At 42.3% G+C, this 19283-nt stretch overlaps 1 protein-coding gene across 1 annotated transcript; it reads right to left on the bottom strand.

Annotated features, from left to right (window-relative positions):
- Positions 1-6854: 6854 nt before the first annotated feature.
- On the bottom strand, positions 6855-18671 carry LOC130404706 (DELTA-sagatoxin-Srs1a-like). Its single transcript, XM_056609578.1, has 4 exons — positions 18539-18671; positions 8502-8534; positions 8264-8338; positions 6855-7869 (listed from the first exon to the last, which is right to left on the bottom strand). The coding sequence occupies exons 2-4, from the start codon at positions 8519-8521 to the stop codon at positions 7440-7442; spliced, it is 525 nt and encodes a 174-aa protein (XP_056465553.1). The 5' UTR covers positions 8522-8534; positions 18539-18671; the 3' UTR covers positions 6855-7439.
- Between the last annotated feature and the right edge of the window lie 612 nt (positions 18672-19283).

Here is a 19283-nt window from a genome sequence, read left to right as displayed (position 1 = left end):
ATAGGCCTACTGTAGCCTACACTATGTACAAATGGTTTTGCTCATGGCAGTTGTGACAGTCATTTTAACGTGTCAGCAGGCAAGCTTCACTCATTCCCGGATGCATTATGCGTTGTCCTATAGCCAACCCAGTCTCACCAATATGCGTACAGATCGCACGGTTTGATACTTTCAAAATGCTTGCAGTACATACGCCAAATGACCATTGCATATGATACGCAAAACCCAGCATTAACTACTGTGGAGGGCGGATACGTCCATTTCGCGTGCATATGATACGCAAAACCCAGCATTAACTGAATGGGAAATGCAATATTTTAGGACAGATTCACCATTAAACGTGTTTCTAATGACATTTCTAGCGAGAAATGTACTTTTCCCTTGAATAATCTTCAGTCAGTGAATGTGTATGATCTTTATTAATCTTTATTATCTGAATGGGAAATGCAATATTTTAGGACCGATTCACCGTTAAACGTGTTTCTAATAACATTTCTAGCGAGAAATATACTTTTTACTTGCATAATCTTCAGTCAGTGATTGTGTCTGATCTTTAGTTTTATAGTTATTATCAGGAAGATTTTATCGGCTCGCTCGCATGTTTCAACAACGTCAGGTTGTTAGGGACGGCGCTTTCGCTAAACTAGCAACTCACGTGTTTCCTGCGTTTGTGTTATTAAACCGTTACTTTATGTAACTTTTAATGATATCATCTTGTTAGAAACACGTATATCTGAGAGCCAACCCAGTCGCAAAAAGCATACGTTGACAGTGTACGTTTTCGTGAACACTGGATTACGTCGCATTTCAACATAAAATAGCGTGTTATACACACACACACACACACACACACACACACACACACACACACACACACACACACACACACACACACACACTGCTAAATAAATAAATAAATACTAAGGCAGAATAAAGAATAAATTAATTCATTATCATTCAACTTCAACATGTGTTATTACAGTTTAGTGGTGGAGGGATGACGTATGTTGGCCAACCCGGAAGTGAGCGTCACCCTGGGTTCCCTTGACAAAAAGCCAACGGGTTTTTCCATTTGATTTTGGATTATTGCAGAAAAATTAGCATCTTTGAAGCACCTCCTCAAAAACTTAAAATAAATAAAAATAACTGTGCTCCAAAGAAAGAAATGTAAACCAATGCATTCCGAATGGGAGTGTTTCTCAGATTTTTCCATGCTACACAGAACGAAATGTAAACCCATGCAAATAAAGACTTCATGGTCATAATCATTTAAATATCATTAATCTCCTGAGGGTGGTATTCTATTTTTTTCAACGGGGCTGCATCCAGTCACTTGACCGTCATGGTTGCTATGGTGGTTGTTATCGACCAGCCCCTCTAATCCTTACATGGCTCTAAAAACCACGCGGCAAATGAGCTGCCGTAAATTGTGTTGTTTTTGTCGTAAACTAGGGTCCGATGGTTAAAAAATAGACAGATATTCCAAGGTATCCTTAAAAGGCAGCTTGGATGTTTTTATTTTCTGCAGTTTAGACTTCTTCTATAACCTATTTTTGAAAGCAAAACACCAAGCTCATTGATTTAACGAGGCAGGGTTATTTGAAACAATTTATTAAATAAATATTTATGAGAGGTCATTCCTTCTGAGTTTTCTTCCTATTTATGTCTAGTGTACAACCCTACTGTCTACAAGCATCACCCCCCCCTCCCCATATGGATTTGGAGAATTGTTGCCACGTCCCAGTGGTGGAGGTAACATATATATGAAAGAGGGCATTCAATTATACTACAATGATCAATTAGGAGGCCGAAGCCCTAAAGGAAGTGATGCAATAGGTGACTGGGTCGACAACATTTAAGTAAGCTTTACTTTGAGGTCTCTTATATATCAAAGGGTGTCTCAAAGGACGCATACGCTTCAACCTGTGGCTCCAGCCCTACAGGAAATGACTCAGCAAGTGCTCCATCTCGTTGCACCTGCACCCAGCGGCTCGCTTGCAAGATTTTGGCCTGAAGTTATTCCCAGACCTACACCGTAGCCATCCAACCTGCATATCTGAGAATCAGGTCTCTCTTTAATAATGACAAAAATTAATGAGAGAAATACACATTAACTTTTGTCTCATAAGCGGCGTGGTGCCGGCTCCTTTTGACCTTTTGACCCCAGACTTCTGGGGGAATAGCTGAATCAATTCATTAGTCAATCAGAAGCATTTAAATATCTTCCCGGTGGCGTAAGAGAGCGAACAAGGTGTCCTTGAACATCTACGCTTCCAGGCGGTTGCAACGGTGTCACACATGAGCATATTCGAACATGTTTAATGGTAGTAATTACCTGTCGAAATTGGAGGCCTTAATCAATAATGAGCAGCTATTGATTTGCTTCCCGATAGAAATTTTTGACAAATGACATGTTATTTAGCATATACACGTTGAGCTGAGTCCAATGACACCAAGCATGACACTCTAGAAAATGGTAACATGTATTTTACATGGTACACCTAGGTCTAGGACATGATCTCGGTGTAGCAAGAGGGCGAGCTTGATCTCATTGGACTCAGCTTAACGTGTAGATTCTAAATAACATGTAATTTGTCAAAAATCTCCATCGGGAAGCAAATCTATAGCTGGTCATTATTGATAAAGGCCTCCAAAATCGACAGCTAATTACTACCCCGAAACATATTCAAATATGATCATGTGTGGCACTGTTGCAATCGCCTCGAAACGTAGATGTCAAAGGACACCTTGTTTGCCCCGTTACGCTACCGGGAAGATATTTTTATACTTCTAATGGATTGATTCATATTTTAAGGTTCTCGGAGTGAGACTTTAAGCGGCTGCAGCAGAAGTGTTGAGACGAAAGATGATATCAAGACATTTATAGAATATTCCCATTCACATTATGATTCTTCGTCATAACATCCGACCAAACATCCTTTACAGTCGAGCGAGGATTATGAAAGTCCAGGCCCCCCCTTCCTGCCCTCGGGGTCCGACCGGGCCAAGTTTCGGTGCGGGGGTCCCAGTTAGGCCTTAGAATAAGGTATTCAAATTTCAGGGCGGTAGGACCTTCCTATCTCAAAAACTGTTTTTCCACCACATTCTGAACCATTAGGTCTTGCAGGTAACACTTCTGAGGGGCTTTGTCCAAATGACCATGGCCATTTGGGGAAACTTTTTTTCTCTAATGTGTGTAAACATTTTAGCATCCCTAGCTATCTCGAAAAGGCCGGAAAAGGGGTGTGAACTCCAACAGTACAGTAAATGTACATAAGACAGAGGTTAGTTTCTAGTCCCCATTTTTTGTGGGATGGAGGTGTACATTTGTGGCTTAAGGTGTGTAGACACAGCTGGCCTGTGGCCACGTTTTTGAAGTCTGGGGTCAAAAGGTCAAAAGGAGCCGGCACCACGCCGCTTATGAGATAACAAAAAGTTAATGTGTATTTCTCTAATAACTTTTTGTCATTATTAAAGAGAAGCCTGATTCTCAGATATGCGTGTTGGATGGCTAGGGTGTAGGTCTGGGAAGAACTTCAGGCCAAAATCTTGCAAGCGAGCCGCTGGGTGCAGGTGCAACGAGATGGAGCACTTGCTGAGTCATTTCCTGTAGGGCTGGAGCCACAGGTTGAAGCGTATGCGTCCTTTGAGGCCCCCTTTGATATATATAAGAGACCTCAAAGTAAAGCTTACTTAAATGTTGTCGACCCAGTCACCTATTGCATCACTTCCTTTAGGGCTTCGGCCTCCTAATTGATCATTGTAGTAATTGAATGCCCTCTTTCATATATATGATACCTCCCCCACTGGGACGTGGCAACAATTCTCCAAATCCATATGGGGAGGGGGGGGGTGATGCTTGTGGACAGTAGGGTTGTACATCTAGTGTACACTAGATGTATTTTCAGTTTTTGAGGAGGTGCTTCAAAGATGCTAATTTTTCTGCAATAATCCAAAATCAAATGGAAAAACCCGTTGGTTTTTTGTCAAGGGAACCCAGGGTGACGCTCACTTCCGGGTTGGCCAACATTCGTCATCCCTCCACCACTATACTGTAATAACACATGTTGAAGTTGAATGATAATGAATTAATTTATTCTTTATTCTGCCTTAGTATTTATTTATTTATTTAGCAGTGTGTGTGTGTGTGTGTGTGTGTGTGTGTGTGTGTGTGTGTGTGTGTGTGTGTGTGTGTGTATAACACGCTATTTTATGTTGAAATGCGACGTAATCCAGTGTTCACGAAAACGTACACTGTCAACGTATGTTTTTTGCGACTGGGTTGGCTCTCAGATATACGTGTTTCTAACAAGATGATATCATTAAAAGTTACATAAAGTAACGGTTTAATAACACAAACGCAGGAAACACGTGAGTTGCTAGTTTAGCGAAAGCGGCGTCCCTAACAACCTGACGTTGTTGAAACATGCGAGCGAGCCGATGAAATCTTCCTGATAATAACTATAAAACTATAGATCAGACACAATCACTGACTGAAGATTATGCAAGTAAAAAGTATATTTCTCGCTAGAAATGTTATTAGAAACACGTTTAACGGTGAATCGGTCCTAAAATATTGCATTTCCCATTCAGATAATAAAGATTAATAAAGATCATACACATTCACTGACTGAAGATTATTCAAGGGAAAAGTACATTTCTCGCTAGAAATGTCATTAGAAACACGTTTAATGGTGAATCTGTCCTAAAATATTGCATTTCCCATTCAGTTAATGCTGGGTTTTGCGTATCATATGCACTCGAAATGGACGTATCCGCCCTCCACAGTAGTTAATGCTGGGTTTTGCGTATCATATGCACGCGAAATGGTCATTTGGCGTATGTACTGCAAGCATTTTGAAAGTGTCAAACCGTGCGATCTGTACGCATATTGGTGAGACTGGGTTGGCTATAGGACAACGCATAATGCATCCTGGAATGATTGAAGCTTGCCTGCTGACACGTTAAAATGACTGTCACAACTGCCATGAGCAAAACCATTTGTACATAGTCTAGGCTACAGTAGCCTATTCGATATTGAATGAAGTAGGTTACTTTACACTCCCTGTCACTGTACAGAGTAGACAATATGATTTGCTTGTACAGCACCTTAAAAAACTCACTGTAGCCTATATTCATAGGCACACCCAGCCTTGCTTTCAATATAACACGCACTCGCATTCTGTAAACACCATCAGTAAATAATAATATGAAAACAATATAAAATATCGTTCAACAAGAAAAAATAATTTGTTTACTTTAAATGGATAAAGGTCAACAAATGCGCAATTTTCAGCTGTCAGAAATGTGTTGTGATCACTTGTATTCCTCATAGCTCTCAGGCTGTGAGGAAATCAGCAGCCAGCGATCTCAGGTCTGCCCTGCATGTATTAACTGTGGCTAAACATCAACTGCACTGAAGTCATCATAACTTCATAAATTCTCATTTTCAAATGATTATGAATACTATTATTGTTATTTGAAGCCGTGTCAGTCTTGACTGTGGGTGGTGTTGTCCTCTGTGTCTGCTAGTGTCTATAATACAGTAATATTTTTGTCGACATTATCAAACGGAAGAACTTTTATTATGAAGAGCACAGGGCAATGAAGCACGCTAGCCAATAAGAGGACCCGCCCACCGGCGGAAACCAGATATTGAGTGGTAAATTCGTTTCGCTCAATAAGAACCAAAAAACGAATAAACAAACTGAAATTTAGATTTTCGTTTTCTTGTCAAAACGAAAAAACGAAAAAACGGCCTGTTTTCTGGTTTCTGCTTGCGTCAATTATTCCCAGAAAACAGAGTAACAAGACGTACCTTGCTCCTTACAATAGGCCTACTGCATTTTAGGCCGGGTCTGAGGAGTTGAGATTCTTATCGGTATCGGAACAATCATACTAAAGGTTGGCCCATTTCCTGCATCCCCAGACGTTCTTGAAAGCCCTATCTTGGAAGCTTTGACATTATTTTTTTTTTTAATTAACCTAATTAAGTATATAATATGGAAATGTATACAGAAAGGCAAATTACCTTACAAAAAGTTGAAAAACAAAGGACTCCAAATGTTGGGGAGAATGTGTTGCGTCTTGGTGTCTGTTTCAAAACATATAAAAGGTCAAAGTCGTTGTCTTCTCGTCTGAAACAGAGCGGTTGATTAGGCTGGTTATACTTCTAGTAAACTTGTTGGTTAAAGAGGATTGCTCAAACATAATTTCACCAGTAAAAGGGTGTGCATCTCTCCTTCATAGGACGATCCGATAGCCTATACATATATGTAGGCAATATATATAATTAGGCAATATATATATATATATATATAGCATTTGTGGTTTTGGCATAAACATAACTAGGGTGCACTGTACTATCTGCGCACACCCTTTCTGAAGCCTCTGTCCCTCCCTCTCTCTCTTTCTCTCTCTCTCGTACCGTTTTGTGGAGCACGTTAATTGTCTGAGAACACTCCCATTCAGAATGCATTGGTTTACATTTCGTTCTGTGTAGCACGTAAAAAGTCGGACTATCGTGCTCTGGAACACGCTTCAATAGATTAACGTTCGTGGGCAGGAGCACGCAATCGCGTGATACCGGGTTGCTATGTTAGGTTGAATCCTATTTCTTTGCTCCAAGCAAAATCTCAGCCCTACGCCTCGCTGTTGCGTGTTCACGCGCAGCGAGCCCTGTCCCGAAAGCCATTTTAAGGTAGGGCAAGGGGTAAGGGGGAGGTCTAACATCCCCTCGAAGATAAGATTATCGATGGGCACCCTTGCAACGCTACAATTTTGGCTCCCACAATACCTTGCGAGAAAATGGAAACAACAGAGGTGTTAAGAATGACACAACCCATAATTATCGTGGTTAAGGCTTTAATGCATTTTTTAAGAGGGTAACCTACTCAGACACCCATTGTTGTGTATTGATTTTTAAACCTGGTTTCATGACGACCATCTGATTGATATAGTTTATACTACAGGGGGTATTCACACAGAGCTTCTCCTCTTGGTTGTCAATAGGGCTGGGCGATTTGTCTTAAAAATTAAATCTCAGATATTTTCAAACCAAACCCGATTATTGATTTTGATCAATTTTTTTTCTATAAATGACAAAAATATATATATTTTGTTTTGATCCATGCAAAGAATAACAATGATTAACAAAAGCAAAAAATATATCATACATCTCCCACTCTGCTGCGTGTTATGCTGCTGCTTTTGGTTGCCACAGACCATGTTTGTTTTTTACTTTTTCTGAAGAGGAGGGGGCGTTACTATGGACCACGGGACCTCGGAAAAGGGGAAGTGGTGGCGCTACCGTAAATACCAGATTTAAATCATTGCACTTGTTAAAAATAAAAGTTCAAAAGTAATCGATTTTCATTTAAAAAAAATCGTCCTAAACCATAAATTCGAATTATGATTAAAAATCAATTAACAGCCCAGCTCTACCTGTCACTGACTTCAACCTTCAGCAAGGCCGTGCCGGTGTCGGACATGCTGGCTTGGACCACAACATGCCCTCCCTTGTATTTTAGGCTGCTGCCACCCCCTTCGCCACGGACAAACTCAGGTGCATACTTGTAGTACATAAAGGAGTAGAGCTCTTGGCAGCAAGGAATTTGGCTGTCAATGAGGCCAATAGCAAACCAGTTACTATACGAGTTACGGTTAAAGGGCACAGAGAACATGACAGCCAGCTTGAGTTGATTATTATCGCGGTCGCTGTGCGGTACGGCATTTGACAGGTGGTAGGTAAGGACGCCCACCGCGCCGGTGGCCGTGCCGCTGGTCTTCACGAATGTGGCCATGCTGCTGGATTTCGGTTTCAGGTTGAGGGCCAGGGGGACACTGCAACGTCCTCTTTCCATGTACACCCTGAGGATAGGAACAACAACGAATGACACTCGGGAGACCCAAACAACAAATATCAATAAATCCCTCTTTCTCCTATTGTCCCCAAATTGAACACCTAACTAGAAAATATGAACTATGGTAACATAACTACGGTTTAATAAATTTGCTTTAATTCAAATTGACGCTTTATCCAAAAGGAATTCTAATGAGTTTTAGAAACCTGTCATTAAGGGGCAGGTAGGGGATAGGAGGCATCTTTGTCGAAGATGCCAACTGAGGACATGGGGAATTGAACCCAGTACCTTTATGGCTAGGATCCAAGCCCCATTACTCTCCTGTCCCTAAAATATATAATCTGAGGGTTGTACTCCCTGTTTGTGTGTCTGGCACATAATTGAACAAATGACAGGCTTACTGTGGGTTAGTGAGGGTGACGGTAGCACAGGAGTTTACTAACTCCACGTAGCAGCCACGGACAAGGTCTTCTAGCCTGGATGAAACAGAGCAGTTGGTTAGGCTCCATTCTCTTTAATCTTCGAGTAAATTTCTTCTTCAAAGGGGATCACTCAAACATCAGCAGAAGAATCTGCTGAAAATGAGAGGGTTGTACTTCCTGTGTGTTCTGCATTTAAATGAACCAATGGTGGACTTACTGTGGGTAGATGCCAGCCATGGTCCCTGCTTTGCTGTTGGAAACAGCAGTTAGGCTCCAATCACTTCAATCACAAACTTCTAATAAACTTCTAGGTCATCATTAAAACCTCTTGCGCTGTGATTTTGAAATGTTAAGTAAACACAGTAAGCAGTGTAATATCCCCTCTTGGCTTCCAAGCCCTCTCTCTGGTTGTTTAGGGAGTTGTTGTAACACCACTCGCCTTAAGTCGAGCCGTAAGGAAACGCTCCCACTCTAATCAATGAGAGCTGCTACATTGTACATTGGAAACATTTTAGTTGGGAAGGATATATAGAGAGAGAGAGAGAGAGAGAGAGAGAGAGAGAGAGAGAGAGAGAGAGAGAGAGAGAGAGAGAGAGAGAGAGAGAGAGAGAGAGAGAGAGAGAGAGAGAGAGAGAGAGAGAGAGAGAGAGAGAGAGAGAGAGAGAGAGAGCCATGAAAGCCCTTGGTCACGATTAGAATATAGCAGGCTAACAGTCTATCGGTTAGTTTAAAGTCCTGCCAGTGACAAATCTGGACAGCTTTGTCAAGAAGCAGAAACTGAATTGCCAAGGCCATGCTTAAAAATATTTTTGTTTGCAGTAACAACCCCCCCCCCCAAAAAAAACAAAAGGGGTCGGTAGGTAGGACTATATTTAACTTTTCAAGATTCAAAGTAAAAAAACCATTTTGGTCATGGTGATTACATAGGTATGAATTTAAACAAATTTGCATATCGTGACGACACTGACTGGGTCGCCAAACCGTGCGAGTTAAAGTTACTAGTTACTTCTCCTGAAAAGTAGCTAAATTAGTTACTCAGTTACAAATTCTACAAGTAGCTAGTTGCTGAGGAAAATAACTATTGCCTCACTTTCAAGTACCTTTTAAAATTCTCAAATGTGTCAAAGAATTTGGACCCGACCACCTTTAACGGAACTTAAAATACATGCATGTTCAATTATTCTCTTTTGGATTATTTGGGCTCGCCATTCCTGTTTCTCACTGTTGACTCGTGACTCGATACATGCTTTCGAATATGTGTTAATAACACCTGCCAAACTCTACCTCTGATTTGCTTACCGCAAGTTTACAACCGGCAAGTCGGTCGGGCTAAAAGGGTAAGAAAATAATATTTGGGTCGGTCCTAAATTTACAGGGTCAGTCCAGTTACGGCAAACAGAAATATTTTTAAGGATGGCCTAAAAGCGTGGATATACCAAATATGTGTCAAAGACATAACATCAGTATGCATTAAGAGTACATCACGCCTGACAACCTTGCATATTAAAGGTAACTACAATCTTCAAGGACAAATAACGTGAATAATTGAAGACGTACTGATGTACCAACCGAAAGTAATAGAGTGCAGTTATGTTTGAATCCAAAACTAACGAAGGATACTTTGACAATTAGATTATTTACTCTTTATTTTAATATAAAAAAACAGAATGTGACGATTTATTCAATAATTAGTCTAAATTAACAGCATCAGCAAATAGCAAATAAAAACAGCTTGGATCTGTTGATGGGCGGACAAAATTTCATGAAACATACGTCAAAAGGCTGAGGAGTTATGATTCTTCAAAGATTTCAATTGATCGCTTTAGCGCCCCCTATAGACCTATTTTGATGAGCTTTAGCCTGCTTAACCTTGACCTATGCTTCTTTAAATACAGCAAGTTTGGTGATGATTTACTCAAGTTAACCCCGCTTTAGTCACCTATCATTGATCCGGCTAATTTGGACGTCCAGCCGCCATTTTGTTGCAGGTTCTGGGTTTCCTAGGCAAATTAGCTCAACAAGAGGGGATACAAATGTCTACACGATTTCATGACTGTAGAAGAAAAAGGTCAGATAATATATCTGTCCAAAGTCTGCAAAGTCTGCAGCTATGTTAATTGATATAGCTCCCCCTATTGCCCCATCTGGGTACAATTTGGAGAGGGTGCATTTTCAGTTAATTGTTTTACCGCTCCCTATTGCCCGATATGGTCAACTTGAACCATGGGCCTTTGACCACAACAAGTTTGATGAGGATTGGTTTAAGTTAACCTTGCCTATTAGCATTAAGTTAGTTTTGGACGATTTTGACCCTCTGTCACAGGCCACGCCCATTTCGAAGCCATGCCCTAATTGAAAATATGTGGATTTTATCTTGTTCAGAATTTTATTCTCAACAAGTTTTGTATTGGACTCAAGATCATAGGAGTCCCTTTTGATGTTTATATAAGCATTTAAGTCTTTATACGCTTAATGTCATATTGAAGACATTGGTCCATAGATGATAGGTGCTAAAGGATTTTTGTCTAAGTGAAAATACCTAGGCAATCTAGTGTTTTTTACAAAGTTGAAGATAGTCGTCGATCTATCCAAATAAAGTAATAGGTTCTTGAGGCAAATCTGTTCAACATGAGGATATGCATGTATCAACAAAGTTTTATGGCACAACGTCAAAGCAGTTATGAGATACGTTTGTTCAAAGTTTGCATTTTTGGACTTTTGCTATAGCACCACCTTTGGGCCAATCAGTGCAATATTTGCTCTCTGTTGATCTTGAGTCAGCCTCTAGAGCTGTAGGAAGTTTCATAAAAAGCGTGCGAGCGGTTTAGGCTGTGTGTGTCAAACGTGGCGGAATAATAATAATAATAAAACAATTACAATAGGTTGCCTTCGCACTTTGTGCTTGGCACCCTAATTATTACACCCTTGGTCTTCCACCATATGCGCTGTCATCAGCACAAATTATCTGTCCCTAAAAGATAAAATCCACCATCCCCCCTGGCTTTTTTTTGCAACTCGACCACTGGGTATACGGGAGTAACATGTAGGGAACATTGTATGTACACTCAAATTTTGGGTATTTTAAGTCCACTGCAAGTCCAGTGCATGAAATTAACCACTGAGAATTTGAACACCACTACAAAATGGCGAGCACCCTATATAGTGCACTATATCCGTGATAGGGAACGATTTCAACTGTCTCACCAATTTTGTTCCGGGGGCGAAAATTGTACCGCCTATGTAATCTGCGTTCTGGTTGCAGACCTCCACTGTGAGGTCGCTTCCGGTGCAGGCTCCACTGTCTGTACACCTTCACTGTCTGGACTGGAAGTGCATACTTTTTTGGGGGGGGAGTGAGGATGTTTAAACGCCCATTTTACCTGCCTTTTAATTCGAAGGCGATCAGCGCAGCATATGTCCCGAGTACCGGTGAGTTGCTGAATTTGCTTATCCACAGAAAGTAAATGCATGGTTTCTTGTGTTCTTTGTCAATATAGGCCTAGGTGCCGTAAAATAGTAATGTTGTAGAAGTCATTAATGATGCAAATCACTGAATGTTACATGTCGGTTTGGGTTGTCGTTTTGAAGCTAAATTAGATAACGTCAAAGTTAACTTTCACCAATGGCGGTTAGCATCAACACTAAGTTCTCAGGGATTATTAACTTTTTAGTGCATAACGTAAAGTAACTGTTCACATTTGTTTGTATGTTACGTTATAGAACATTTTTGTAAACTCTCCTTGCATAGCTGGGCATCGTCACAAAGTTGAAAACGTGTCTTTCTGAACTCACAAACGTGATATGTGAGACAGCTAAGCTACCAACACGATGCAACACATCATGATGTTTTGCCAGAGTTCGACTAGCTAATTATTGATATCATCTGTTTAAGTGCACTACATGGCACATTTTTATTTATTTTTTCACCTCGGTTGTATACTACAGTATATAAACAAAACTTGAATTACTGAAAAATGGCATGCTTCTGCACCATCACAACTTTTATTTTTGATACTTGAGTATATTTTGCTTTTAACATAACCTACTTAATTGCTTAAGTGTCTTGTTTAAGCCACTTTCTACAAAAGAATGGCGAAAAAAATGTGTTCACGTGCGCGAAAGCTGCAGGCTGCCGGTTACATTGCTCCAGCCTTTGAGTTCGCTTTTTTAACTTTTTTAACTTTTATTACTTTTATTCGTTCTTGTTTGTTTCACTTCTAACCCGGTGAAGTCCTACCCGCTCTAACGAGGCTGCTTTTGAGGGTTTTAGTGCTTTTTTAGTGATTGTTTTTTTATACCGCTGCAACAAGCTGCCTTTGTTTACAGCTGATCGCGCTAATGCCGGGACGGCATGGTGGACAGACCAGCTGATATCCCACCTGAACTCTGGAGGAAAACTAACCGGGGATGCAGAGGAGGGAAGCAACACCGGGGGATGAGAGGAGGGTCGAGACAGGAAGGGCTTATGGAGAGGAGAAGATTTAAGCCGTGTCTCCCCTCGGTTGTTATGGGAAATGTGCGGTCTCTGAGCAACAAAATGGACGAGCTAACGGCGAGTACCGGGAATGCAGCAGATGTGTTTCACTGAGACATGGCTGCACAGGGACAGCCATGGCTGCACAGGGACAGCCAAGTTCTGCCGACCTTCAAGCAATACGTTAGCTGTCCTACCAGAGAGGAGAGGACCCTGGACCTGATGTATGCTAACATTAAGGATGCATACATCTCCTCTTCTCTCCCTTCTCTGGGCAGGTCAGATCATAACCTGGTTCACCTCAAACCCTATGTGCTTCTGGTGAAGAGGAAGCCTACGACCACAAGGACTGTGAGGAGGTGGTCGGGAGAGGCTTATGAGGCACTGCAGGGCTGCTTTGAGGTGACTGACTGGCCTACACTCTGTGAGCCCCACGGGGAGGACATTGATGGGCTTACAGAGTGCATCACGGACTATATCAACTTCTGTGTGGACTGCAATGTCCCTGCTCGGACTGTTACCTGTTATGCCAACAATAAGCCGTGGATCACCAAGGACATTAAGGCCATCCTGAATGAAAAGAGGGCGTTCAGAGATGGCAACTGTGATGAGGTGAGGAGAGTACAGGGGGTACTCAAACTTGCAATCAATGAGGCAAAAGGCAGATACAGGAGAAAGCTGGAGAATAAACTGCAGCATAACAACACGAGGGATGTGTGGAGTGGTATGAGAAACATCACTGGGTTCCAGAAGATTGGTGGCATGGGGTTGGAGGGCCGTGTGGACCGGGCCAATGAACTGAACCTATTTTTCAATAGGTTTGATACTGCGGCCCCTCCCCCACAAGACTCTTCTGCTGGCTGCCCAACACCCACTGCCACTCCACCTCCCCCTACTCCTTCTACTGCAGTTCACCTACCAGCCCCGCCTGGGAGTTGAGGACGGCATCATCTACCTGCTGAACAGAGTCTACACTCATCTGGACAAGCCGGCAAGCACTGTGAGAGTCATGTTCTTTGACTTCTCCAGTGCCTTCAACACCATCCGTCCGGCTCTACTGGGTGAGAAGATGACTGCGATGGAGGTGGAGGCCCACATCGTGTCCTGGATTGTTGATTACCTGACTGGCAGACCACAGTACGTACGCCTACAGAACTGTGTGTCTGACAAGGTGGTCAGCAACACTGGGGCCCAACAGGGGACTGTCCTCCAGGGATTAAAATTAACGACGTCCCGTCGTCCCGGGGACGTAATTAATTGTCATCGGGAGGATTTTTATTCTCTCTCGGGTCAACGAGAATTTTGCGGGCACTGACTTAATTTTTCTGTTTAAGTTTTCAACACTTTCTGCGATGTTCGCGATCGGTGGAAGAGACTTATTTAATGGAAAGGGCTTCGTTCAATTGGCTGGCGCGCTCGCGTTTGTGTTGTTCAGTGAAACAGCGGGGGTAAAATCCCCCGTTCGTCAGGCTTTCTTGGTTCACTGGAGAAGGCGGGGCTTCGCACGGAGTCTAGAAAAAAGAAAGTGGGCTGGCCCACCGGGAGACTTCCCGATCTCCAGCCTATGCTGCAGAGCGAATTTAAATCGCAGGCAGAACGGCCTGGGGGTCTAACACCGTCATTTATCTCAATTTAATTTATCTAAATTTCATATATATACATAGCATTTCACATTAATCGCAATTATTACATGGGTCTTCTCAATGCCATGGAACGCTCCATTCACTTGCATGGGACCTTCACAACTTCCGGCGGTGAATTATATTTGATAATTCACCGTTGCTAAGTATAATCATGAGTATAATTGACCGCTGTCAAGGAAAACAACAGATTTTCGCCTCTAATGAAGTCTTTGGTATCACTCCGCTCCGCAAGTAGGCCTACTGGTAACTTGTCAACCCCAGCGTCTTCGGTTGTAAGCGACGTCAACGTCTTTGGCGGACTATTTCTCTGCTGATCAACACTACGAATGCTGGTGGTATCAAATAAATTGTAAAAAGACACACCATGTGAAGTTATTGTTTCGTTTTGGCAAGTAGCCGTGTAATAAGCGGGATATGTAGAGAACATCGCCGGTCATGATCGAAAATAAGCCCCTTCAGGGAGAAGCATGTTCGCCGTGTCTGGGCTTATTTTCCTGATAATTACCGGCGTTCTATACACTATCCCTTTTTACATTCCTGCTGGTTTGCCTTTGTAGGTGCATTGAGAGGATGAGCGGGCGAATCCGCTGTCAGTGCGTGTGCATGATATGCAGGTTTATCCAATAAATGGTAGGGTACCCGCGCACCATTGGCATGTATGCGCGCTTGTCTCTGTGTGCGCTTGTCTGTTTCAGGTCAGAAACCAACATTTCCATTACCCTATTTTTTTTGACCAATCATTTTTCCAATTGTTCTGCAATTGTTGGGTCGCTTTAAAGAATAAGCCATTCACAAGTTAAGGTCAGACCTGCTGTATGCAGTTTAAAAATAAAGTGTCTAGATAATGCATGATTTGATTGGAAAATTAATATGTTGAGCTCTCTAATATGTATAGGTTGACATATTAGAGGAGGGCACTGATGTGATATTTTCTTCTTTTTTGAGCTTGTGTTTTGAATATTACAACTGATCATTTTGCTTATCTATACATTTTCAGGAAGATGAGCTGCAGGCTGAGGTGTCAGTCAGACCTGCCAACGTAGACACACCAGTGGAAGGGGAAAGCTTTTTCAAAGTATCTATTGGTCAGATACTGTTGGTGCAGCAGCTATGGTAAAGACATCTTTCTGTCTTTTCCATAGGACTCGGTTGAAGATCGTATTTTTCGGGATTGCAGACATGCAGCAGAGTGGGTTGAGGCCAGCCAACAACTGTTCTCTGCCAAAGTGGACCTGCCTGATGTTCTGTCCATGGGGGAGGAGAGCCAGGCTGAGGCTGCTCTGCAGTATGGGAGGTTGTGGAAAGATGAAGTCGAAGACTATGAAAAGTAATCAATCCGAGAGCCCTTCAAATTTACATTTTACAGCACTGATGACATGCAGAAATTCTATGAGAAAATAATGGACAAAAGACAGAATTTGGCCTATTGTGAATGTCGCACAGATGAGTTTATGTTCAAGATTAAAGATTACTTAGGTGTTCCGGCATCACAAGAACGGTTGTTCTTGTGCGCATGGTGCGCATGGTCCTGTTGCGCATGGTCCTCATGCGCAACATAAAAGGAAAATACAGAACGAAAATGACAAACAAAACAAAAGTTTACTATATAAATAAAACCGATATTTACTACAGACAAGGACTTGATAGATTTTACATCATACTGTTTACTAATTAATGCATTTGTGAGGAAAGTGATTCAACCGGAAGTGCATTCCCAATTTAATTGTATTGTGTTGTTTTATGTATCCCGTGCATTTCCTGTCCTGACTGTGGAGGTGTACTGACGGTGCTGCAGCACCCTCTCCCCCCCCCCCCCCCCCCCCAGGCGGCGGCGATAGGGGGCGATATAGCCCAGCTCAGTTCCGAGGTCGCGTTTCCACTGCCGACAGTACCCTTGGTGGTAGGCCGGATGTCGATCGCCGCGGCAGCTACGTAAACATCGTAAACAACGTCTTCCTCCCCAAGAATGCAGACGAACGTCTCCACCTCCTTGTTCGCCCAAGCAAGCTTTTTACGCGACATGTTAATTGTATAGAATAATACCTCGAGGCTACTGTTTGTTTGTTTTCATCCCCGCGTCACCCGGAAGTGACGATTCTGTCGACCAATCAACGGAGGGGGGGTGTAGCTAGAATTTCACGGGACCCTTTCAGGCGTCTGGTCTCGTTTTGGGTACCGCAACGGAGGAGTCCCCAAAATGGGGTCGGAACGGGTACGGCAAAGTCCGGGTCACGCCCACTTTTGGCGGTGGAAACGCGATCCGACCCGCACCTTTGCGATCCGATCCGTTCTGCACCCTGCAGTGGAAACGCGGCATAACTGCGAGTGAAAAACGTTTTCTGATCAAATCAATACTTTTTTTTTTTATTAAAACTTTATCATACAACATGGTTATCATTCAATTATTGACATCCACCCTTTTTATATTTATCATATTATTATTTCATTTTAGAACATTGTAGGCTGACGTACGACGCACAACGCAGCACAGGCAATGCGCGAAAGATCGATAGAGCTAAGTTGCATCATGAGAAGCGAATTTCAGATTTTTTAGATACTGGCCCCAAAAAAGCCAAACTTCAAAACAGCAGCCAGACAGCCGACTCCCCTGTGTGGCTATGTAGCGGAGAAAAAGACTGCAGCAATGCTAACCCCCCCTCCGGTCGATCCTATGTTGGAGTACAATCCCTAGGCTTTGACCCCTCAGTCATAGCAGCAAAAACATAGTAGTGTGTGTATGTATGTAGGCCTATGTATGTATGAATGAATGTGTGTGTGTGTGTGTGTGTGTGTGTGTGTGTGTGTGTGTGTGTGTGTGTGTGTGTGTGTGTGTGTGTGTGTGTGTGTGTGTGTGTGTGTGTGTGTGTGTGTGTATGTGTGTTATAGTTAAGGTCAAGTGCCTCGTTCTGTTGCTACCCATTTTGCATTTATTATTGACTGTCAATAATGAATCGTCTTCTGATTAGAAATAAACCTGTATTCCATGTGTGATCTGTCCGTAGCTGAATCTGGCAGGCTACTTTGCTGTTTTTACATAAAGCATGTTGGTGTTAAACATGTCTGTTGTAGTGTAAACCATTCTACAACTGGTGGAAAATGTTGCTGGCCACATTAATACGAAAACCATGAAGGTTGCGCAGCATTTATTATGACGTCATTATATTGACTTTCTCTCAGCACCCCCGACTCGAACTGACTTTCCGCGTCCCTGAATGCAGCAATCTGTGTTGATATTAATGCTTGATCCTATGGGCTATATCTTCGTGGATGACCGTGAAATTGTTGTAGTCTATAGTAGCCTATTAGTTATTATCTCGTAGTAGCCTAGGCTACAATTGAATGCATCTTCTTTGTATAATAAGCCAAGCTCAGTCTGTTGCTAATGATATCGAAATATTGTTGAAAACTTAAAACAATTAAACAGAATTCTGAAATAGTCGTTCTCATGTTATATGAGCACAACTAAACTATGTGGGAAATATTCGATTCCTAACCACTTTTACAGTCTATAGGCCTTGGATCTATAGAGTGACGCACAGCCATGATGTATGGTGTGTAATGGAGATTCCAAAGCGCTCTTCTTTGGTTAGTACGAAGAGACGTGTTTTTCCGGACCACACTGGCGGTCTCTTTTTTATGTAAACGCAAGACGCTCCGCGGTACAGGAGGGGGTGCGGGGTTAGAGGTGTTGCTGGGTTGTCTTCAACAGATACAATGACGCAGCGATATCAACATGAACAGTTTTAACTGGAGAAACGGTGAAATCCGCGAGCTGCTGACCATCATGGGAGAGAAGGTGATACAGTCGTATTTAACAAAGACGTGGAGAGATGGTGCGATATATACGAGAAAGACGCAGAGGAACGTTCATTCGTGCCAAGTCACGACCGAACCGGCTTGGCATTGTAAAAAGGCCTGGAGCGGTCGCGGATAGGTCCGTCCTATGCACCGAAACTTTTTGCAACGCAACAAAATATTTAAAGCGCATCAAGCTATTATGCACAGATAATATAACAGTATATTAGTCAGTCATCTATATTAGGTTAAACAAGGATTTGATAACGTTTGACCACCCACAATTGGTCTGGCCAAGCAACAACTGGAATCCTGGCACCGCGTCTGTTGCAGAGATCTTACCTTTTTCAGTGTTTTAAAAAGAAAGAGACGATGAGGAAGGCAGCGAGGTGGGCCTGAAGAGTGGTGCTCTGAACGGGAACCAGTCAACTTGGGCTGGACCACTCACCAACCTGAGGTTTTATTCACTCAGGGAATCAAGACCGGGCCTAACCTCATTATCGCTCCTCCTCCGATGTTCTCAGCCTATGAGCTAGTCATGTGATCGGATTGGCGCATAAACGTATGACTTACAATACTGCATTTTAGGCAAGGTCTGAGGAATTGAGATTCTTATCGGTATCGGAACAATCCTACTAAAGGTTGGCCCATTTCCTGCATCCCCAGACGTTCTTGAAAGCCCTATCTTGGAAGCTTTTAAAAAAAAAAAAATCAAATTAAGCTAATTAAGTATATAATATGGAAATGTATACAGAAAGGCGAATTACCTTACAAAAAGTTGAAAAACAAAGGACTCCAAATGTTGGGGAGAATGTGTTGCGTCCGGTGTCTGTTTCAAAACATATAAAAGGTCAAAGTCGTTGTTTTCTTGCCTGAAACAGAGAGGTTGATTAGGCTGGTTATACTTCTAGCAAACTTGTTGGTTAAAGAGGATTGCTCAAACATAATTTCACCAGTAAAAGGGTGTGCATCTCTCCTTCATAGGACGATCCGATACGTATCGTGATACGATACGATTCAGGCACGATACATTTTAATATGGAACGATTCGATGCAATTCGATTCAATGTTCTAATGATCCGGTGCG

The sequence above is a fragment of the Gadus chalcogrammus genome, chromosome 15 (assembly GCF_026213295.1).
Source record: "Gadus chalcogrammus isolate NIFS_2021 chromosome 15, NIFS_Gcha_1.0, whole genome shotgun sequence".
NCBI classification, from domain to species: Eukaryota; Metazoa; Chordata; class Actinopteri; order Gadiformes; family Gadidae; genus Gadus; species Gadus chalcogrammus.
Note: the sequence above shows the minus strand (reverse complement) of the source record. Positions and strands in the feature narration are given on the sequence as shown.